Source organism: Acartia tonsa, chromosome 6 (genome assembly GCF_053477335.1).
Source record: "Acartia tonsa isolate MP-2025a chromosome 6, ASM5347733v1, whole genome shotgun sequence".
In the NCBI taxonomy this organism is placed as follows: domain Eukaryota; kingdom Metazoa; phylum Arthropoda; class Copepoda; order Calanoida; family Acartiidae; genus Acartia; species Acartia tonsa.
This window is the reverse complement of record NC_137265.1, coordinates 42,767,106-42,791,641: the sequence shown is the minus strand read 5'-3', so window position 1 is coordinate 42,791,641 and position 24,536 is coordinate 42,767,106. Positions and strand designations below refer to the sequence as shown.

Genomic DNA, 24,536 nt, shown 5'->3' with positions numbered 1-24,536 from the left:
ATGTAGAGAATAGTGTTGTGAATTATAAATCTAAACAATGAATTTACAAGCACATTTTTACAATAAACTAACACAGTTAATTCCAGTGTGCAATCACATCCGCAATTATAATTTCATGGTTTCATGGTTTCATAATTACTAAAATAGTTCATCAAATAGCCATATCTTTTGGGGGAACGGGTGGCTATGAAACCACTATCCACCCCTCTGGATAGATTAATGAGGTTGAATACATTCCTCTTAGTGACAAACGGACATTAACACTTGTATTGTGTCAAAACTGAAACATCAGAATATAAATGAATAAAAGTCAAAGCAAAACTGTGAGTAAATTTGTTAAAAACTTCTTGATACATGATAATGTTTATGGACATACTTACATTTTTAGGACTTGATTATAGAGTTGCTTTTTTATAATATTGTCCTTTGTTGTCCCAGGAATCAATATACCAAAAATCAGAACAATCGGATAATTAGATTACATAAAAATTAGTTGTTAAAAATTAACATGTTTTAAATGGACGTACGGACCGGCCCTAATTATAGAAAAGCTTCGCTTTTAAAAATGGTCTACAACCCCTCATATACCACTCTAAAATCTACCAATAAAAGGATGCGTGTTTGGCTTCTCAAAATGTTGATTATGTAGGGAGGTAAACATCTATCGGTTCTGGTGGTATTTGATAACACTTAGATTCTGGTGGAATAATTATTTCCTTTTTACGCACTATACAACACATAATAAAGTTTTAATTGTTCAAAATTTGACTTTGCTTAATCAATATTTGGTATATCTATAGAAAAGTTAGGTATAAAAATACCTATGTAAAGAACTTCAGCTATTATGGAGTTGGCTTTCAGTGCAGGACTTTTTGATGGCGCAGCTACAATAGTTATAAGATGTCTAGATCCATATAAATTTGATCAACAGAAACACAATCTGACATTGTTTGTTAGATAGTATACAATGTTTGGTACGAATAGGCAGTTATTTTTATATTCATTCATTTGAGGAGTCAGCAATGAATAACTATTATTATGCGATTGAATCATATAGAACAAAATATAACTAAAATTCTTAATCTGCTCTAAATTCTTTTATAAATGATGAAGTATTTTATCTCATTGACTATTTATGTTAATAAACTTAGTCAGCTACAAATCTAATTTAATTTTTATATAAAGAATAAAAATTGTTGTGTATATTAAGGTGAGTCACTGGTTAGCCATGAGTAATTCTTGCTACAATCCTATCATCTATGCTTTCTTCTCTTCAAATTTTAGGTAAATTCTTGTATAAAAGTAAATGGTTGTCTTTCTATCTTTTGTATTAAGATAAATTACATTGGCACCTAAAGTTTTAAAAAGTGTTGTCTTATCGAAAGCTTAACAACTTTGGGTCATATCTTATCCAACCAATAACTCTAATCTACAGAAGGAGTAGTTTTGTTCTTTATCATTGGAGAATGAGATGTTTATCTTGTCTTATCTCTTAAGATTAATTAAAACATTTTTTTTGATTTACTAAATTTCTTACAGAACAGAATATCACAAGATGTTTGGTTTACTCCGCTCTACAGAGAGGTTACAACTTTAATAATGAAATCTAAAAATAATATAAATATCTATAAAATAAATTTCCTAATGTCATGTCTGTCAGAAGAAAAAAATAATGTCTTTATAATATATATTTTGTAAATTTCGGTTCAAATTTTTCTACAAATATTTTTTTATCTGTTTAGAATGACCCATATAACAAAGAGGCTTAGATCTTTAAGTTCATTAAGGGTAAATATATTGATTGTTTTTAGCTACTCTCTAATTCGAAATGCTCTTCCGTCTGTAAGAAACGGTTAGGGGAAAACGAGTTTTGGAATGTGTAAGGATATAGTTTCTTTAAATAAGATCCAACTTTCCGTTTTAAAGTTTACCAGCTAAAAAAGGAAGTATTTCACACATTTTAACATTATGCGGGAATTTTACGTTTATTCTGATATCCTTAAATACTGGCAAAAGTAGGCTTTTAATATAAATTATTACTTTAAATTACGGAACCTCTCATTTATGTTCATTTGACTATAGCAAAGTATTTAACCGATTATAATTTTAACTTGATTAAATTGTTTTAGTTTGATAGAACAACACTGACAGACATAGATTCTGAATCAAAGCATACACCACGAGGTAAGCACTCATTAAAATTACAAATTATAAAAAGCTACACGAATATCATCGAAATTATATTTGTAAAAATCAGCCGTTGGAATTCCTAGAATCTAGTATATATGTAATTAACTTTGTCCGTCTGTAAAGCTAAGGGGAAACAAAAGTTATTTCATTTTTACAGAGAAAATGTTATTTTCGAGGCTATTTTTAAAGTTAGAGTTCTGAAATTTTTGTGACCTCAGGCATCCGTTCTATAACTTACTTTGTCTGTCTGTCCTGCACTAACAGCCAAGAAAATTCCTTTGATTAATAAGCATTTACAATTTAACCCACTTTGTCAGTCTATTTTTTAGAACTTTCTTGATATTTTACGTGGTTTCAACTTTTATGCCTCTTTTCTTAGCTAATTATGGATGTTGTCATTATTGTCCATTTTCAAACAATTAACCCTTACAGATCGGGCCCCTATTCCCACCTTAATAGATTGGGGGGGGGGGGGGGTCATATTGACCCCCCCCCTCTATCTCGGCTTCTGTTACAGATAAAGACGTAAATTTTTTTTCTGGTTGTTCATGTGTATTTTTAGAGAAAATTACTTTTTCTAGTCATAGCGGTCAGGCCGCTCCTTAGCCGCTTTTTAGCGGCCAGCCGCTAAATTTTAAAACAGCTGTAGAGCGGCCAATTTTGCAGCTAGGATGACCAAATTTTAGGACGAACTTTTATTTTTCATAACAAAAAAATTACTTTTTCTGATCATCGCCGAAAAACGGCAAATAACGGAAACCGCCATTTTCGGCGGTTACGGCGGTAAAACGGCGGTTGGCGGCGCCAATTAATATTTTTATCTGTTTATTGTTGCTCAAGGATTTACCAAAAAAATTTTTAGGTCTCTAGCTGTAATAGAAGCCACGATATTCATGATATATGTCTGTAGTAAAAGCCGGACAAAAATCGGTCATAAAGTCGGTCAGGGTGCGGTCAAACGGTCATAACACCACATTTCTCATAAGGTCATTGATATCTCAGTATTCACCAAAAAAAATTTAGGTTTCTACCTTATACACAAAAGTCATAATGTAGAAATTAAGATTTATTTAGAATATTTTTTTAATTTTGGTGCTACCCAACCGACTTTGACCGGACACCACGACCGACACAGACCAGATATCCTAATAAAATCAACTCTTGCCGACGTATAATTACTAAACTTAAAAAGTCATGAAGTCACAGCTCTCCATCTTACCTACAAAAAAAATGACATTGAAAAAACTAGAGGGGGGGGTCAATATGACCCCCCCCCCCCGATCTGTAAGGGTTAATTTTAATGAAATAATTATAAAAGAATAGTAATTAGATATATAAACGCTTAAAGTTGCTGTGAACTGCTACCTATAAACACAAATAACCTTTTTTTTATAGGGAATGAAGCTCCTTTGTTAGAAAATACTACTGATCTTTCATCTCAAACACATCCATCAGCTTGAAAATTTTCATTTTATTAATTGGCTATTAGAATTTACTATTTTTGTGTATGAATATATGTATTTTAATAAATGTATTTAACTATTAAGATCCAGTAAATTCGCTACTGTTCTAGGTATTCTGGTGCCTGTAAGGCTCGGCAGCAGCCTGTCAGCCTCAGAGATAAAAAAAATTTGACCATTTAAAATCAGTCCAAAAGTGCAAAACCTAGCCCGAATATAACAATTCCTATTTTCAAAAAGTTTTTCAAAGCTTCCAAACTGTATAAAATTCGAGGCTTAGTTGTGGTAGCTGAGCCATGGGTGCCATGTATAGTTCCTTACTCATGTTAAGGTCAAAGTGTTTAAAAGGTTTATGAAAATGTGTTTTATTATGTCTTAAACATATTTAAGATAATTCACTAAAAATTGTATGTTTTTTGTGTCATTTATATATTCAGAAACTATATGAATTACCAACATTTTACGGATAAGATTCATATACCTATGTATGTATATAAAACATTTTTAATATCAATAAAAAAGGCATTAAATATTACACTATATTTATTATAAGTAAATAGATAGATAAATAAATAGAATAAGTCAATATAACAATGTTATGACTAGAAAATAATTTATTGCACAATTTTCCCTGAAAAAAAAGAAGAATTAGAATGTCGTTGTTTCTAAAAAAATATTGGTAATTTTGTACAAATTGCCATTTAGGCACTGATATCCCCACAATCTTTTATTTTTTAAATAAATTTCAATAAGGGAGGGCAAATTCCTTTGCCCAACCCCTTCGGGGACCCTAATACTGAAGGCCTATACCTGCGGGGATAACAAGTGCCCAATATAACCTAACCATACCTAAAGTAACAAAACGAAAAACTACCCCTCCCCTCTTTTGAATGAAAAAATAAGATATCAATGCTCTAAAGGACACTTTGTGTGAAAGTAACAAATTATAGTTTCACTATTTTCTAGATTCATTACAATTACAGCATTCTGTTGTTGTTAACTATACATAAAGATTATAAATTCAAGTTCTCAATAATTATCTACTAGTGGAAAAGAAAGAGGCATAAAATTATTTTTTCTTTTTAAGATATGTAAATTTTAATCTTACCTTAATTTTTTAACCCAGTAAGAATTCTAAAATCAAGACTATTTAAAAAATCCGCAGTGTTATGGTATCTGAAAAAAAATTAAGTTTTGTTAGATAAAATTCAGGCAAAAACAGGAAGAAAAAAAGGAGATAAAACAATGGATAATAAATTTATTTACCCTCGAAATTATGATAAACAAAATTACCCCTTCTGTAGATTAAAATTGTTTGTTGAATAGTATGGACGCTAAATGTTTGTACAAACATATCACTAATTGATAAAAGTACCCAAAGTTTTGAGCCAAAGAATGAAAGAAAGCATTTATAAAACTTTGATTAGCAGTACAATTTCAAGATTTTTGTTTACCTAAATAAATGTCTTTCTGTAGTTTGACGAATTGGACGTCTAAAATGAAAACCACTTGGTCCTAAAATATAAAACATAAAAAATGTCAGAATCATGAACCAAGTAATAGTGTCTAACTTTTTATCTTCGTGACGTAACAAAAATCCATCTCTTTTTTAAGGGTTTCCTTTCCCACCTCCCCTCTCATCCTTCGATTTTTGTTACGTCACAAAGATAAAAAGTTAGACACTATTACTAGGTTCCAGAATCATACAAAAGTATATTATGAATAATTAATCGAATTCTGTTTTGTTGGCCCAGAGGGGCCAAAGGTCCGTGCCAGCAAAACAGGCGCTATTCCTATATTTTTTTATTTATGATTTATTTCGATCAGGTACGTGATATTTTTGGTTTGGCTCAGAACCGGTTATAAACTAGCGAAAATTAACCGGATTCGGAGCATTATTATAATACTTACTATTGTTATGTGGGTTGCCTTCTGTTAGTGGGAGAGCAAAGTGCGGGGATGATGGTCCAGGGAGGGGGATATAGGTCGTGTTGAAGGGGTCAAAAGGTGGATACCTAAGCAAAAATATGCATTCCTATTGATGATAAACAAATTTCCCTTTCTTTATATTAAAATTATTGGTTCTAGTTTAAACCAATAAATTAAGATCATACTACCAATGTCCCTCATTCCTTGGATTTAATACAATCATATTTTTAAATTTTATCAAGAATGGAGGTAGGGGTCATTTGGCACTCTCCTATTTGTTTTGTCTATCCGTTCGTAAGTCAGACCATAAAGCTATTGGGGATTCCGATTTTCATGACTGCTCTTCTAGATAAAATGATCGGATAGTCTATCAGTCATTAACAAAAATATAAATATCAAAACATTTATGAGACATATGTTAAAGGTTTCGTAATTTATCTTTAAGTTTATTTTCATAATTATCTGCTAATAAAGCACTTTGTCGGTACAACCATTATTTTGTTTTTGTCATCTTTGTTATCTTTGTTATATTTCAGTTTACCTTGGTGGTGGGGGTGGAGAGTGAAATCTGAATCTGTTTTGTCTGGTTGGTCGAATATTTTCAGGCAGGGTGGCTGCTGACAAATTCTGAGAAAATATTTTTGTATAAAAACTTTTGAGCGTATTGAACATTATAAAAGTAACAGATTCTGTGTCTGTCTGTATATATACCCATTAGTCTTGGAAAGTTTATGACTGTTTTGGGGAAGGTATCACTTCCCTCCCAAAAGAAATCACCGCTAGAAAAAAATGTATCCGCTCCTCTTAAAAATATTTCTTTTAACATTTTCTTTTTAAAATCAAATTAGAAGTGAAGGTTTCCCTTTTTCAGACCTCTTGGGGCGTAGCCGCTAGTTAGGTATATATTTATGGCTAAAAGTTTGGTTTGCATTAGAAGAAGCAAAGCTTACTTTGACTGTTTGTCCATACATAATTTTTAGATTATGGATGTTGTCATCCTTGTTTTTATTTAGTTTGAAAGATAAAGGTGACAAGACCTTCCAATTAAACAAAACTCCCCACACCCTTGAATTTACCAAGAAAATCTGGCGATCCTTTTCTGAGATCCTACAGATATTAAAAGAATACACAAAAATCGAGAGAAAAAATGAGCAAATGATTAATTATTACCTCAGGTTCTAATGCCGCTTTGTGTTCTTTAACTAGAAAATAAAAAAAAAATTAAAAATGTATTAGAAAAATGAATTTAAAATCACATCATGGACGGAAATTAATTCTTTAATTCTAAATTTTAGTATCTGCAGAAAACGGTCTATTATTCGAACTGATAAATAACTATTACCTGGTGATTCCTGAACAGGGCCAAATTCTTCCAGAATATCAGGTCTAAACAAAGTATTTTATCAAAAATTTTATCAATAATAGTTTTGCTGTTAGAATTCGATTTTTAAATTTACTTTCGGACTTGTTATGAAATGGATGTAGAATATACAAGGAATCATGACATGGGAAAAAATGTGGTAAATTTAGCTTGCAAAAATTCGTTTATTGGTCAGTTTGTTCATCAAGAAGAAGGGGATGGGAAAAATTCCATGGAACTTTGGTGTGAGATCCAAGATGTAATATATCCTTTGTAATATCATAATGTTTTTTTCCTTCTAATTTTCAAACAAAAGCTTTATGACATATTTTTTTTGCATAGTTTGTAGTTGTAAGACAAATGTGTTTTGAAACTTAATCAACCACAAGATTTTCACGATATTGGTTAGTAAAAACCATAAGTATGCTTTCATTTTAGCAAAAACAAACAGCAGACAAATAGCAAAGGGATCTAAAATTTTATATACAATGTTTGATTAGAGGCGGAGCTGCTCTTTAAGTGACTGTGTCTCCCTTTATTTTCTATGCGTCACGCTTGTTTTATTTTCCTGTTTTTTCTCTCACATTTTTAGATTCCTTTTTTTTCTAAATTCAATATCTCATATAATTAAATCATGACGAAGTTTAAGTTAATTGACTTATTTTTGCTTTTGGCTTTAGTATAAGTGAAACCAGATGCCGGGATTCAACAATTTTTTTCAAGTTAAAATTGTCGAAAAAAGAAAATTCTTCTGCGGAATCTTGAGGTAAAATTGAATTCGGGTTGTATGTAACCAAAAAGGCCAAGGGAAAAATTGTAAGGTATAAAGGAAATTATTTACGAAATTGTTTCAGATATTTTAATTTTAAGAATGTTCGCTTGTCCCTGAGTAAAACAATGAGAGCCTAGTTATGATATCCAAAGGTTCCGCCAAGATTTCATGATGGCTATTTTCAACCCGTTACATTTTTGTACGATACTAATAATTTAATAAGACTCTAAATTTATTTTAAAAGAAAGATTCTTAAGGTTATGTGCGGAATCACTAGTTGTTTAATAAAAGAATATTATTAAATAAAAATCGGTTAAATTCATCTAAGCCTTTAAGATAAATTGTTCTACTAAATAAACTTCAAAATATGAATATGACATAGAATATTTTTTTTGTAAATCCCTTGTGTATTCACTTATTTCTTATGGAAAAAAAGTATATATTGTGTCATAATATTTGTAACGTTTGATTTGCATTCTTTCTTTTGTTTTCTGAATTTTTTTTATCAATCATATTATTTTATTTTTCTAATAGCCACATCAAAAAAGGCAAAAAAACACCAACTTTCAAAAAAAATATGCCAGACGACTGACAAATCCTTTAGAGTCAATGTTTAGAGGCCTGTAGAGTCATACAAATATCCTAAAAAGTAAATTGGTGGAAAAGTTTAAAACACTACGATGCTTTTCCTGAAAGTGCCTACTTAGCACAACCCCCCCCCCCCACCACCCTTGTTTTTAGAATAAATTGAAAAATACCCTGCGGAGCATATACTATCGTTGTCATGTCATAACCCCCCGTGCTACCCTGCACCCAATATAACCAACCCCAGCCTAACAAAAGTTGACAAGAAAAACAAGAAAAAATCACCCCCCCCCCTTCCTTACTTTTATTTAATTTCAAAAGGGGAGTTCTGTCCTCGATTAGTCACTTTGACACAAACTGTCAAACACTTTTTTTGGCATATAAATCAGGTAAAAAAATGCTTACTTGAGATGTAGATCTGAGGAAGGATAGGCAATGGAGAAAGGAGTGGAGGAGTGGAAAAAGGAGAAAAATGAAGGAAAATAATTGTCAGGAGATGGGGCGCTGGATACTGGAATATAGGATTATCAGGATTAAGGAGGGGAGCATGCAGCCCCCTTAATTAGTACTGAGGACCATCCAACAAATTAATTTATTTAGTTGGTATTAGGAATACACCAATGGATTATGGTCCCCCCTTCCCTCCAACTTTTTTTGAGTTGAAATTAAAGAATTTGCTATAAGAAAATAAAATCAAGGCTAAAATACTTTTATTATATTTAAGGTCTCAAAATTTACTATTTTTAATGATATAATAATACATTAAATATATTAAATACATTGAGAATAAAATGAAAATATTGAGGCAAAGATTATTCATCATCAAATGTTCATCATTAAAAATAAAAAAATGTACTTTACCACTACGTCTGTATCTTCCATTTTGTTGGGCTGTTATTTCATCAATTATTTCTTCACTGCTCTGGTCACCTGTCCCAATAGTTTATAAAAATTGGTTAGCTAACTCATTTCGCAAAAAAAATATTTTTGGCGCTTTCACATAAAGTACACTTTTGAGTAATGAACCCTCCCGCCCCTTTTTGTATTAAATGAAAATAGGGGAAGTGCTTTAGTTTGTTTGCTTTTTGCTTTAGGTCAGGTTAGGTTAGGTCATAATCGTAGTTGGCATCGTAAAAAAATTCAGCCCCTCATTTTAAATTTTTTTTAAAATAAGGAGGGCGTTATCAGGATTTTTAAAAGACATTTAAATCAATGCCGGGCACACGCTTTGATTTTTAAAAAGTAATATGATAGGTCGATGTACCGGGCCTTCATAATCATATTATACAAAAAAATATCAGAATATAATGTGATATACTCAACCTTGATCACCACTTGAAACCACTGGTTGTGCTTCTTCTAAAATTAAACAACATTTCAAATTCTTTACTTTATTAATCACTAGGTGCTGCGCCCCTAAAAGCCTCTAGGGATCCTTGGTAGGATGGGGTAAATTTGACCCCCCCTCCTCAATTTTAATTTGAGTTATCTATAAGAAAAAAGTAAAATATGAGAGTCATATAAGAAGCTTTACTGTAAAGGAGAACCATATCGGTCTAGTGGTCAGAGGAATCCTCGCTATAGACAAAAAAGCTTATTATTTAATATAGCATGATATACAAAACTTGCGTCTAATTCTTAATCTAATCAAGTTGTGCAAATACACCATTCCATCCCTCCTAAGTTAATTTTTAATGCAAAGCTATTTTAAAGTCAACATATTCTTCGTTAAAATTGGTGGTTTCCTTCAAAGTACCAACTAGAGTTAGAAACCCTCCACTGGGGCATTTTTTTGGAGTGTTTTGTTTTACTTCAGGTTCGGTGAGGCAAGGTTTTCAATTATCTTATAGAATAGGTGGAACCTAGTAATAGTGTCTAACTTTTTATCGTTGTGACGTAACAAAAATCGAAGGATGAGAGGGGAGGTGGGAAAGGAAACTCCTAAAAATGAGATGGATTTTTGTTACGTCACAAAGATAAAAAGTTAGACACTAGTACTAGGTTCAATAGGTGGAGTGGGTACTTTTAAGGAAAGCACACAAAAATAAGAATATACATATGTATATTGCATTATACAGTGTGTTTTTTTATGAGAACTTTTTTGAAAGCAATTTTACCCCACTTATAGTTATCAGAATTTAATGATTAATGGCTTATTTTCTTCGTTTTTTAAGGCAATTAGTAGAACAACAAAAAAATATTTCAGTTTTTATTTAAAAAGTACAGTAAAATCTAAAATTCAAAACTTAGGTGTCAACATATAAAATGGTTTTAGCGCATTTTTCTTTAAAAAATGGATTTTCTGTAGTCGACTTTGGGGGGCCAGTACTCCCTCCCTGGTTGAGATATGACCTTCAAACTTTGATAGGTTCTAGTACATGTCCCTAATAGTATCTGTATACATTTTTAGCTCTATATCTCAACTTTGAAGTGTTTAGCAGCCATTCTTGCAAAAGGTTGATTATTTGAGCATAAGAAAAATGCGCTAAAACCATTTTTAGATGTTGACACCTAAGTTTTGAATTTTAGATTTTACTGTACTTTTTAAATAAAAATTTAAATATTTTTTTGTTGTTCTATTAATTGCCTTAAAAAACGAAGAAAATAAGCCATTAATCATTAAATTCTGATAACTATAAGAGGGGTAAAATTGCTTTCAAAAAAGTTCTCATAAAAAAAACACACTGTATATCTCTCTCTTACTTCTACAATTCTCTTTCTTATTTCCTTTTCTCTCTCTTTCTTTCCCTTTATTTTAAGCTTGTTGTTATATTACAGCTTCGCTATAACTAAACGAATTGTGGCTCGTCCTTGTTAATTTTCACCTCTATTACACCCTGCGGGGCTTATTAGAAATTTAGAAAAAAAATGCTACCTGCTGTTTCAACAATGGCTGTGATCACTGAACAAAAAAGCATGCTTTGGATCAATAATTTTATTTTTATTCAATGATAATAATAATTTCTTTTGTAGATTTTTATGACAATATAATCAACTAATAAATATTGTGAAATAAAACCATAGATTTTATTAGTATTCCAATATAATTTTTGGTTTTACAATTCTTCTAGAAACAAAAAGACATTGTATAAATTACATGGATCTGAAGGGATAAGACATTAGACGATAAATTTAAGGACATCCCCAAAGATGATAGACAAAATTACCCCTTCTGTATATTGTATGACAAAACAATTTTTGAGAGGTACATTTTTTCTATAGCAATTTATCGTTGGAGAATGGTGATATTCTCCAGAAAAATGGTTATAAACCTTCCCTTGAATCCTTATTGTAAACCATATCGGCTCAACGGTTATTGAGATCCTTCCTTAAACACACACTCAGACAACCATATCATATCAGGATTATTGAATCTAGATGAGCATGTTTTGTTTCCTGAGGCAGCAGTACTGAAGAGGTTTGGATCAGATCCAGGTACAGAGGAGAATAGCAGCGGGTCCTCTCCAACTATTGCCGGCTCATCCAGGTTAAGGGGGATCTTCAAGCGCAGAGTTTATAATCATTTTCAAAATCGTCACTTTTAGTTTAGAATTAATCTATTGATATAAGAAATACATAATAAAATCTTGATAACTATTTACCGCAAAGTCCCCAGTTCAGTACAACCTCCATCCCCCCTTTAATTTTAAAACAAATTTAAAATAAGGACTAAGAAAATTAGAGATACTTTTTCGTTTGTCTGTAAGGTTATATCAGGTTATATTGGTTACTGGGTATTCCCGCAGGGTCATTCCCCCCCCCCCCCCACACAAGCAGGGGTTAGTAACATTGAAGAAAAAACCATCCCATCCCCTCCTTATAATTTTGCAGTATTTTAATGAAGTGTTTATATAATGATGAATTCATTTTGTAAATATAAATTATATTACTGTTAAAATAAAAAAAAATCACTTTTATTATTACATTGTAATGCATGAATTTGTATTTTTCCATAATTAAAATGATTAGAATCCTGGGGAATGGAAAATGTTTCTGGAGTGATCCCAACATGAGCGGGCTCCTAAATATTTGCATATTTATTATACTATAAGCGGCTTCACCTCTAGTATCTAGGGAAGCTTCTCGAAAATTAGAAATTAATAACTCAATCACTTCAGTAGTTAACGAGATCATAACAGACAACGAAAAAAATATAATAGATGAACCGATAGTCGACTCTAAATTTTTTTTCCCTTTCTAATAGCAATTGCTCTTGATAGGCTGGAGGTTCCCATCACCAAAATAATTATAAACCTTCCATGGACCTATAAGAAGCTTTGGTTCACTGAAAAGAATAACCATATAGGTAAGCAAGATTTCTTAAAACACGTAGATAGACATCCTGTTACTTCTATATAAGGATTACCTTGAGGTTAGGTTTAGGTAAGCCCGCCAGGGAATCAAAAGAATTGAATCTGTCCGCTGAAAAGAATCTTGTAGGGCTCAAATCAGCCTAAATAATAAAAAGAAATTAGAATTGAAACTTTCATTTAAGCAAATCAAACAATAAAAATATATTGTAATAAACTCATTCTTTTTAACATAAAATTTGCATTATAATCTGTATACAAAATGAGCATAGTTATTTATCACATCGTATAATATACAGCTTTCCGAGGATAAAAAAATTAAAAATAATAAAATTAATTCAAGTTTTTATGGCCCCGGGGAATTTATGGTTTTTTTTGTGCAAAATTGTCTATAATACATGGTTTTTCAGTATGGCCTGAGAACCGGTTCTCATACAACAGATATCAATCGGTTTCGAAGACATACTGGAAAAACTTATAAGTCTTTTTAAAGGTGACATTCAAGCCTAAACTCGAACTCGCCACCTCCCTGACAAAGCTGCAATGTTAATACGTGTAAAATCATTTAATTATGAATCAGCAGTTTAGACAACGAGCAATTTTTGCAAGTATATAAGCACGAGCAGAGATTTAAAAAATATATTATCCAGGGCTTGGCAGTAGATGTCTGGTTCTAGATTTTTCCCCCCAACAACTTTACTTAGTTCAAGCCGCCACCAGATGCTGCCTATCAACCTAAGACGGCTATGTAGCGACTAGCATTTTTGTTTGAAATCATTTAAAAGAAAAGAGGTTAGATTTATTCTGCACTTTTGAGGCTAATCTTATCATAGAGCGGTCTGTTAAGGCTGACTGTAAAAGTGCTGTCGGTACTTTCGCTCGAAGTGCCCAGCGAGCATAGGAACCCGTACATTTGAAAGAAAGAAATAATAAGTTTTTTTAGTTTTTACTTTTTTTGCCTAATCACCGCAAAGGGGACTAACCCTACGGGTTCTACACTTGAGGGGCTACCTTGTTTAAAATTTACTTAAGGTAAAACACTTACACACACAAAACTTGCCCCATATCTGCCGAGCCCCATTCTTGGTCATCATAATCTCTCTTTTTCTCTCACTCTTTGTCTCTTCATATTTATCTATGTTTGTCTTTATCTCTTTCTTTTAGCACCTTTGTTATAAGTATAATATACATATTTATAGTTTATTGGTATCGTCAAATCAAACTGACCAAAAATAAGAATAAGGTTGTTAATGAAAATTCCACCTTTATGTACGCCAAAGCAATACTCGTTTACTATTCTTGGGTGGTTTTGCCTAACCCCAGTTGGGTTCATTAACCCCCCGGGACATTTATACATGCGGTGCCCCAACCATGCAGGGCTATTCAGTACCCAGTTTAACATAATAACCCAAATAAAAACAAGGATGACAACATCCATAAAAGCGAAGCACTGAAACGGTAGGACAAACGGACATTACCACTTGAATAGTGTCAGAACTGAATAATCATAATATAAATTCATAAGGGTCAAAGCAAAATTGTAAGTAAATTTGTTAAAACACTGCTTGATACAGGATAATGTTTATGGACATACTTACATTTTTAGGACTTAATTATAGCGTTGCTTCGCTTATTACATTATACTTTGTCGTCCCAGGAATCAATATAACAAAAATCAGATCAATCAGATGATTAGTTCAGATTAGTTCAGATGAAGTAAAAAAATCAACATGTTTAAAATGGACGTACGGACATTTTGGTAATGATTATAGAGTTGCTACGCTTTCTAAATCGTACCTAACTACTGAAGGAATCACCATGCAAAATTTGAAATCTCTAGAGTTTTTGTGTTCATAGATAAAAGGACAAATCGATTTTTTTCTTCGCCTATTTTTATCTTCTATACTGATGTTTGAGATTTATTTTGTGGATACCTTGTCCAAAAAAGCATCCAGTATACAACTTACTTAAACATTTATAATGTCTTTAATTCTTTTGCTTTGCTGCTCATGGATGTTGTCATCCTTGTTACTAGATTTGCCTCTGTCGAATATAAAATTTACATTTGAAAGTTCTCTAAATTAAGTCCTAGTTGTAATCAGAAGTAAATTGACCCCCGTTACATGGATTTGGCAGAATAATATTAGGTGTGCCTTTACTTTCGCATATTTTCACATCCGCTTATTCATTTTAGCCTAGTAAGATTGATAAAAAAACATAAAAAAATCATGAAATAGACTTACGGACAAAGAGAGTAATTGTTCAATAGTCAAAGCAAAGAAAAGAAAGAAAGAGAATATGCAAAAACTAAAAGACAAACTTCAAAATCTTTAAAAAATATGGCATATGTTTATTGCAGAATGACCTACAGACAGACGACAATATATGGACTAGATGCGTATTGCGAATATGTCATAAGAACAGTATTATTGATGAAATAGCAATAATACTGTTTTAATAATTCGCGGTTTTGATGATTTTACAACGTGATGCATGTACAGAAGTGAATAAACACCTTATCATATTAATGTCGATTCAATGTAGCTTTAGGCTACTTAACTAAATTTGATACTTTGTAACTACAAATGAAACAATTTAATGAATTAATTAAATAAAACTCTAAAAAAAATTTCTATTAATCTATACAGTTTAATTATGAACCAAAAATTTCAATAATTTGATCTGCAATAGGGTTTATAAGAAACACAGCTAAACAAAAACATAGACATCAAAAAGACATGGAAATTTATGCTGAAGCGTAATTGGTATTTCAAACAGTGAAAAAAATGAACAATGTAAAAATCTACCTATCTTTAAAATACACACAGTGATAACCCTTTAGATTGTGTTTTACATTTCAAAGAAGCTTCATATGGGTCCTTGTATGGTTTTAGGCTATTTTATTTTTAGACTTAAGTCAGGGGATGGGTTTATGCTATTTTTTAACCCCTCCCTACACATTCCAATATAGAGACCCAATAAGCTAGGCGCGCAACCGCTAGTACAGTCATAAAGAACTTATTTTTAAGATTAAGCTATAATCTTATATAAAGAGATTTCCAAACCTTATTTGTATAATAAACTGTGTCATAAAACATGCACACAAACATTCTATTATTTGTTTTTAAGAACCTTTATCACTTTCTGATTGTGTGCTCAAAGTAAATTCAATTATAAAATGCATTAATTTTTCTTACACCCAATTTATATAACGTTACTAACGCAACAAATTGGGTTCAGGGAGGGAAATGACATTGGACTGTAAAATACACTAGTACCCAAAGTAAAAAAATAGCTGTCTCATTTTTTGCCCAGTGATTAAACTTTTGTTATTCTTATTTATTCTGATTGGTTGTTTAATAAAATTGGACTAATAATTTTCATCTACAGAAGGGGTAATTTTGTATATTATAATTTACAGTTTACATCAATTTATTGTCCATTGTCTTATCTCTTTAGATCCCTGATTGGAATGCAGTTAATCAAGGCGTAAACTGGGGTTGATGATGGTTTTTCAGATTAAAATATATTTTTTATAAACATTTAAATTTTTTATATTTTTATTATGGTACCTTTTTTTTCAAGAAATCCTTTCTGAAGTTTTAAGGACTGTGTAAGAAAATTTAATAATTTTGGATGCATTAAAATAACTGTAAGAGAAATCTTTTAAAAATAGTTTACCCTCAATTTTTCCTTAAAATTAAAACTAAAGAATCGAACCCAATTTGTCCAGCGATTACCCAGATCTTAAGATTCAGGCGGACAGAATGATAGACATCTTTCTACTTTATATTATAGATACCCTTTACCAAAAACCAACCTAAAAATATATGAAAATTGGGATATATAGGTAAAGTTTTTGTTACATAAAGAGTTAGTTATCTGTTGAATGAAGTATACGTTATCATTTTAGATAATGGTTTAGGCTAATTTATTTTTAGTTTAATGTTTTTTTTTTTATGGTTATGAGCTATTTGTCTAGCCTTTCGAATACAAAACCCTTAGATGCTAGGGGCGTAGAAACTAATATGAGTAAAAACTAAAACTTATGTGTTTAATATTTTAAATGCTAAATAGTCAGGGAGATTGGGAACTGTAAATACTTGTCCCCAATGTTTTCATGCGTAAACAGGCTTTTACCAGGGGGGCTAATAACCTTTAGGGGGTAAAAAGTTTCCGATATTTTTTAGGGGAAGTGGACAACACCATCAGCATTATGGTTGGCATAAAAACTTTGGGTATTTTTATTTTATTTTGAGTTCTTGGTTAAACAGTATCTAAACTTTTATGCCAATGTAGTTTTAATCTACAGAAGAGGTTATTTTGTTTATAATAATTTTGGATATACATCAATTTATCGTCTATCGTCTTATCCCCTCAGATCCATGTAAATATAACACAATTGTTATTGTCGTGACAAAAAAATGTCGATGGTGTTTTCGTATTACGACAAAGTTGTTCATGTCAACAACAAGGACGACAACGTTTGATAAAAGCTAGGTTTTAAATCATCTACTAAAATATTGCTGTGTTTCTTTTAAAAAAAGCATGGTTTTGGTTCAATGTTTAATACAATAAAAAAAAAACTGTTTTTATATTTTTTAACATTTTTGAGAAAACTCTAACACAGATATAAAAGATACATTTTATGATAGCCCATTTTGATTTAGTTGTCTTTAAGGCATTTTCTAAAAAGTCAACACATAGATAATATTTATGATACGCTAAACACATGGTTTTGTTAATTCTAAGTTTTTTTTAAAAGCAAAGAGATTTTTATAAAGCTTCGTTTTCCTTAAGTTTTCTGTTTTTTCACATTGTGACTTAACATCTTACAGTCAGCTACAAAAAAGGTTGTACAAGGTTAAAAATCATACAAAATAGAATGATGTCTGTCCGTCCGTCCCTTAAGATCTCGGTAACCACTGAACAAATTCTAACATCAAACTCTACTCTACAGGGTATATACCTGTTGGTCCTGTGGTGGTTTAAGCTATTTTCTTGGGGGGTGAGACAACCCCAACTCCCCCCCCCCAAAAAAAAATGTAAATTATTTTCTGGGGAAACTACTTAAAGATAAATGTCAGTACCAGAAATTGTTAATTAAATTTTTTTTAATTACGTCTTGGGGCAAAGCAGTCCCAGTGATCTTAAGGAATAAGACAATGGACGATAAATTAATTTATACATCACCAATGATGTTTCACAATTTTACCTCTTATAAAGATTGAAATTATTTGTTAAATTGTGGGATACTACTGGAATTAACCAATCAAACTTCAATTACGTTTTTGAGCCAACGAATAAGATAAGGTGGTTAAAAAACGTTGGATATTAATCAAATTTACAGTCCGATGTCCCCACCCTACTTATAACAGCTTAATTAAATATATCAAAAAAATTACTTAAAATAAAATACCTGTGGTGTTTGAAGCTGATCGAATGAATCCAGGTGCAGAAATGTTGAAATACTTGGGAAGTTATTGTTCAGTATGGCTTTTCCCTGCCTAAAACATTGGTATAAATCTATCAATGATAAAGGGCCAGGATGTCTATCTGTTTGTCTGTTTTTTTGCTATTAAGATAGCTACCTCTGGGGATGGATAATAACAACGTAAAACCAGAAATTTATTGTAGGTCCCAAGGCACTAGCTTCCCAACTATGGTAGACCTACAATTCATTGATTGCACGACCTATGTCTGGAAGTTTTAACAAAACATGGTAATGAGTTGCGCCTGTTTTAGCCAAGGCATTCCCTCTCATCTAACTATTGATGTAAAGCACCTGACCTATCAAAAGTAGGTACTTCTTTAGCTGTTACCAACCCTCATCTCCACAAGGACGAGAAACCTATATCTTCAATGTAAAGCTATTCTAATAATAACATTGTGACAACCCCAATATTCTCTCAATGTTCTATGTTGATATGTTAACAGCACAATTGTTTAAATGTACCTGGTAGGTTCCTGTACAGGATCTTGCAGGTTGGAATCTCCTGAAATAAATGCCCATATTTAAAATATACGGTGTCCAATATGTTGCAATATTTTGAATATGTCACTATATTATATTCTAACTAACGGCAACTCCCCCTAGAAGTCTCTAGGAGCATTTGAGAACTGGGGGAGTTGAATTCGCTACCCCAATTTTTTTTTTAGATTTGTAAAGAAAAAAATTTTAAAAAAAGTTTCGCCCCCCATTTTAAATTTTGTGTTTTTTGGGGGGTGGGGGGTAATTTTTTTTCTAGGGGCGATATCTCTTGAGAGGGTAGTTATAAACCTTACCAGGATCTATGAGAAGCTAACCTGTAAAGGAGAACTATATCGGTTTAGCGGTTAGCGAAATCAAACACACAGAAGACAGACATTCTGTTACTTTATTACAAGGATTGTAGCTTCTCCCTGCAACCCCCAACCCCTTCATGTTTTTAAGAACCCAGGATCTAATTATACCTGTAGCTTGGCGGTCATTTTGAGGGTGTCCATGCGCTACTCCTGCCACTAAAATAAATTTACATTTATTTTTTTTTAAATGAAACATAAATGTTTATAAGTATCGAAGCATAATAACTTCATGGATGGACAAACGGATAAAGTGAGTTATAGCTTAGATTATCAGTGGTCATAAAACAAAGAGGAGAAGGAGAAGAAAATTTTTAAAAATATTAGAAAATCACGAAACCTTTACACATCAATATTTAAATGTCTGCATATAGCATGACGGACATACTGCCTGATAAAGCAGATAAAATATGTTCTTATGGTTAGAGATAAATTTGCAAAAACGAATTTGCAGTATGTCCTAAAAAGCAAAAGAGAAAATCACGTTACCAACGGGCAATTCTATGTTGATGCAATTCAAAGAGATCCTTAAATACGGATTGCTTTAAAATTAGATTTAACTTTGAAACCGTTGTAATTAAAACTACTCAAACTACGTCAATAACTGTCATAAAATTAAGTTTAAAGTAAGTAAGCATGCATCTAAATTTAAGAAAAGCTATGCTTCAAATAAAAAAAAACCATAGACATGTTGCATTTTAAACCTACTTTGGTAAATTAAATTTTGGTTGCTAATTATTAGTAAATATTAATTAGGAGAGGGAACAAATAAAAATTAAATTTGCGGAATAATTTTGGTTATTTTTGTGTAAAGCTTCCTTGTAGTTGTAAGAGCAAAGCATCTTTATAATCTTACATTAAAAAGATCTTTCAGAAACATGTTTTTTTTTTTCAAGTATGGGACCTGCAAGTAACAACATCAATAATTAGGTCGTTCAGAGTTGGGTTTAAAAAAAAGTTCTCTGCCTTTAAAGTTTAAATCAATCAATTAAAAATCTATTCTACCATGTTACAGAGAATTTAATTGATTGATTTTAAATGCAGTTACCTTTTCGTCTTCAAAACCTAACTTTGGAGTTAAACTCACCACCGAATTGAAAATGTGTTTGACTTTGAGTCTATCAGTCTGTCTTTCTGTAAGTATATGCAAATGCCGCGCAGAATTTTATATACCTATGGATAGGGTGAGAAGAAAGGTATAGTATACGTAGATGCCGCGCATCAAATTCTATACCTGTGAATAGGGTGAGAAGAAAGGTAGTGTGTACGCAGATGCCGCGCAACATTTTTTAGATTCACATTCACTACACAGAAACAACTAATACAGATTAGATTTTCAATAATTGATCTGAAATGAATCTCATAATATTGATTCAGAGGCATGCAAACTGAGGTTGTGTATCCAAAATTAAGGAGGGTTAATACACCTCCCTACATTGCATGCATTACCTTTTAGGCGCTTTGCATAAAAAAAAACAAGGGTGACAACATCCATAAGTAGCGAAGCTCAAAATTTATTAATAGACATTAGGAAAAAATAATCTTTTGAGTATGTTAAAAAGACATAAATGAAATAAATCACGAAACCTTTTAAAAATGTATAATATCTTTAAGCTAAGAAGAAAAACGTGAAATCTAGGAATCGATCTAGCACCCCAACCAATAGCAAGTCTTTAATAAACTTGGTGAAAATATGTATAATGTTAACTTAATTAATCCCTAAAAATTCCAGCTGTTTATCTTGAACAGGAGTCGAAAAAATCATGAAAACTTGAAAAACTAGGAATCGATCTAGCACCCAAACCAATAATCATATCTTTAAAAAAGCTTTATAAAAATGTGTAGAATGTTGACTTAATTAATCCCTAAAAATTCCAACCGTTTATCTTGAACAGGAGTTTAGATAATCATGAAAAATTGAAAAACTAGGAATCGATCTAGCACCCCAATCAATATACAAATCTTAATGAAACTTATCAAAATTATGTAGGATGAAAATTTACTTAATCCCTGAAAATTTCAGTTGTCTGTCTTGAAAAGGAGTCGAGAAAATTATAAAAACAAGAACATCTAGGAATAGATCTAGCACCCCAATTAACATACAGATGGACTAAACAATGTATAGATTAGATGCGCATATGTCATGGGAATCTTCACTAAAAATTTCAGCTGTCTATCTTTAATAGGAGCCGAGAAAAAGCAAAAAACAAGTGTTTCAATTCTTAAAGTATATATTGTATGGCTACAATTGACATGTGAATATTGCAATACATATCTTAGACGGTAGCTGTAAAAAGGCCTTAGATATTTTAACACTCCTAGGAAGGTTCCATGGTCTATTTGTTACATTAATTTAACTTTTAAACTACAGTTAGTAGGAGCAAAGCTACTCCTCGTTTCGTCCGTCCGTAACTAAAATAATCTAGTATCTACACAGCCTGCGTGATTTACGCACGTAAATTCCCACTCACCCACAGTAAACTTTCTTTAGATGTATTTTAAACTTTTGTCATTTTAACTCAGTATATGAAGTAGTAAGTTTTTTGTTCATCCGAATAAATCTTACTATTCACAGCTCTATTTCATGGGAGATTCGCACATGTTCCGGCATGGTTTTTGGCTATTTTACTTCCATCTCAACCCTGTATACTAGGGGCGCAAACGTTTGTGCAACAACCTGTAGTTATTTTATTTTGACTTTTGGTTGCTGCGCAACTTGTGGACAATAATTTGCCCGTTTTGTTCTGAATTGTTGATGGTATTTGGAGAGATTGCTTATCTAAATTGGCCAACACAAAATACTCGAGTTTTAAAATATAGTGTGCAATTATCTCCGCGCATTTTTTTTTATCGGAAGAAAGCTTTGAATTCAACCAAAGTCACAATTACATAGATTGACGTTTTCTATTTAAAGTGCCCAGTTGAACATAAAACACAATAATACCTTAGGTTAGGTTACAGCCCCACAGGGTTGTGGCTACTCGTAGGTGTTAGGCATGAAGAAGGAACAACTGCCTCCCTTAATTTTCAATGTCAAAAAGAAGAAGGAGGGAGCTATGTACCTTGTGGGTAAGCAACACGGCTGTTGGGGTGGTTTAATGATCAGAATGAAATGAAGGGGAAATGAAAAATGTAGTTTTGTGTCGATTTTTTGTATAATTTTGTGATACATTTCGCGAAAATGAATGCACACTGAGATTAAAAACATATAGGCAACAACTAGTTTACATATAGGTATGTAATAAATTTTTAAGAAAGGGTTACTCGTAATACCCAGGGATCTAAAGGGATAAGACAATGGCCGATAAATTGATGTACATCCCCATTGATTATGCACATTATGTGACAAAATTATCCTTTTATGTAGATTACAATTAGGGGTTGTAAACTTGTAACGTTTGGACACTCAACTTAATGAAACAAACAAATCAAAATTCAATGAAAGTCCCCAAAGTTGTTAGTCAAACGAATAAAAAAACGTTATTTTTAAACTTTGGTGACCAGTGTAATAAACAGCCCAATGCCCCCTTCCTTCCTGTGTAGTACCAATGTTTTTAGAGTGCGGCTATTATATATTTAGTCTGTCTGTACGTTCGTCATTATAGAAGATTACTTAGCTTTGTTTTATTTATTGCATACCGACCTCGGAGGATTAAAAAATAGCCTAAAAATATCCCCATTCTTATGTCTAAATCTTAAATTGCCTAAAACCATCTTAAAAGCTTAGACAAATATACATACTAATACATAATTATTAGGATAGGGGCTAAGCAACTTATTTTATACATGCCCCATGAGGTATTTTTTTTTTTAAATTAAAAAAAAAATTCTGTTGCTGCTGTCAATAATTTATGTGAAGTGTGATTTTTTTTTTTGGGGGGGGGGGATTTTCATTTTTGGGGGGGTTAGGGGTGTCCCACCCCCCAAGAAAATAGCTTAAAAGCACCACAGGACTAATATGTATATACCCTGAAGAGTAGAATCCGATCGGTTCAGTGGTTACCGAGATCTTAAGGGATAGACGGACAGACAGACGGACCTAGAGACAGACGGATGAACAGACATCATTCTACTTTGTATTATAGATTAAACATTAATAATAAAGAATTTTGGCCAAAACAACGGTAAATTTTCTTTAAATTAATGAATTTATGCATGGAAATTTCATTAATAAAATCTTCGTGTTAGTGTGCATCCATTATCGCATCAAAACATTTTTATTTGAAGCGCTAAAATTACAAGATCTAAAAACTATCGGTTGCGCCGTCTCTGTATCGAAAAGTTGGGAAAGGGTAAAAATGCGTAAATCCATCCCAAAACATATATCTAAAAATATTAAGACAATCCTGTAACCTATTTGTGAAGGTTTCCTAACGTGGAGAACTTTATCGGTTCGGTAGTTATCAAAATTTCAAGCAACAGACTAAATGAACCTAATTTCTTTTTAAAAAATGACTAGCGGCTGCAACCACTAAATTAAAACAGTTTTTTTTTTTTAAATTGAGGGGGATTTTTTTGGTGGGGTTGGGGGTGTCCCACACCTAAGAAAATAGCCTAAAACCACCATAAGACCAGTAGGTATATTCTCTGAGGTGTAGAATCCAATAGGTTCAGCGGTTACCGATATCTTAAGGGACAGACGGACGAACGGACAGATGGACGGACAGACAGACGGATAGATATCATTTTACTTTGTATTATAGGATATAAAATAATTTCATAAACTCCAAACGACAAACATCTTATTAAATTTTTATGTGTGTATGTCCTAAAGGATCTCCTAAACGGTTAGACCGTTTAATGATCCAAAGAAGGTTTTAGGCTATTGTTCGATACATTCAACCAGACTAAAGAAAGTGCCGATATATATTTTTTAAAATAAATACTATGAATTTATACATCAAAATATATACTTAAATTATTGACAAATTAATCACAAGCGTTTCTTTTTTTAAAAATTTCGCTATTTTTTTTATTGAAAAAGGAAGGGACACCGTTTATGTTTGAAAATGATGTATCAACACATAGAAAACAATGGTAAAATTAAAGCATTGTTTTGGTTACGCTTAGCTTAGGCTTCTCTGCACTTTATTATTATATTAAGTCAAATTGATAAACATTTAACAGTAGGGCTTTTGAGTTGACTGCTCTCTACTGAAGTGGATGTAAAATATCTTCTTCGGACGGCTACGCCCCTAGAGGCCTCAGAGCAATATATCTAACCTCCACTTGAACTAGGAAACTCCACAGAAAAGGAAACCGCTAAATGGTTCAACGTTAGCGAGAACCTTCGCTACAGATGAACATCCTATTTATATCAGAATTATCACAAGTTACCCCATCCCTAGCCTCTAGGGCATCTAACTTTATTCGTTTTTTTTGCATTTTAAGAAAAGGTAATTTTACATGAAAAAAGGAATAGTTTTTGTTGACTTTTAGGTACATAAAAGCAAATATTTAAAAAAAAACTTGATAATGTTGAATTATACGCATAAGTATTCAATAGTACATTCAAACTTTAAAAGTCCATACTGTAGAAATAATATGCTATAATTTTATAATAATTTCACATACCAAATTTAGATCAT

The 24,536-nt window shown here is 31.9% G+C and overlaps 2 protein-coding genes across 2 annotated transcripts in view; one reads left to right on the top strand and one right to left on the bottom strand.

The window, feature by feature from the left end:
• The window catches only part of LOC145323114 (neuropeptide Y receptor type 2-like), a 23,116-nt gene extending 19,466 nt beyond the window's left edge, over nucleotides 1-3,650 (top strand). Inside the window, exons 14-18 of the mRNA XM_080165500.1 lie at nucleotides 1,211-1,284; nucleotides 1,540-1,584; nucleotides 1,743-1,803; nucleotides 2,130-2,184; nucleotides 3,586-3,650. Coding sequence (XP_080021626.1) covers nucleotides 1,211-1,284; nucleotides 1,540-1,584; nucleotides 1,743-1,803; nucleotides 2,130-2,184; nucleotides 3,586-3,650 — 300 coding nt within the window. The remainder of the gene's footprint in view (nucleotides 1-1,210; nucleotides 1,285-1,539; nucleotides 1,585-1,742; nucleotides 1,804-2,129; nucleotides 2,185-3,585) is intronic.
• A 528-nt stretch (nucleotides 3,651-4,178) lies between these two features.
• Nucleotides 4,179-20,294, bottom strand: LOC145323390 (uncharacterized). Its single transcript, XM_080165812.1, has 18 exons — nucleotides 20,183-20,294; nucleotides 19,060-19,107; nucleotides 18,563-18,602; nucleotides 18,026-18,113; nucleotides 12,663-12,749; nucleotides 12,272-12,317; nucleotides 11,697-11,797; nucleotides 11,172-11,202; nucleotides 9,620-9,655; nucleotides 9,158-9,226; nucleotides 8,702-8,807; nucleotides 6,922-6,965; nucleotides 6,750-6,781; nucleotides 6,121-6,206; nucleotides 5,562-5,665; nucleotides 5,105-5,165; nucleotides 4,759-4,826; nucleotides 4,179-4,281 (listed from the first exon to the last, which is right to left on the bottom strand). Exons 1-17 carry the CDS (start codon nucleotides 20,232-20,234, stop codon nucleotides 4,760-4,762), a joined length of 1,098 nt encoding a protein of 365 aa, XP_080021938.1. The 5' UTR covers nucleotides 20,235-20,294; the 3' UTR covers nucleotides 4,179-4,281; nucleotide 4,759.
• Nucleotides 20,295-24,536: the final 4,242 nt, after the last annotated feature.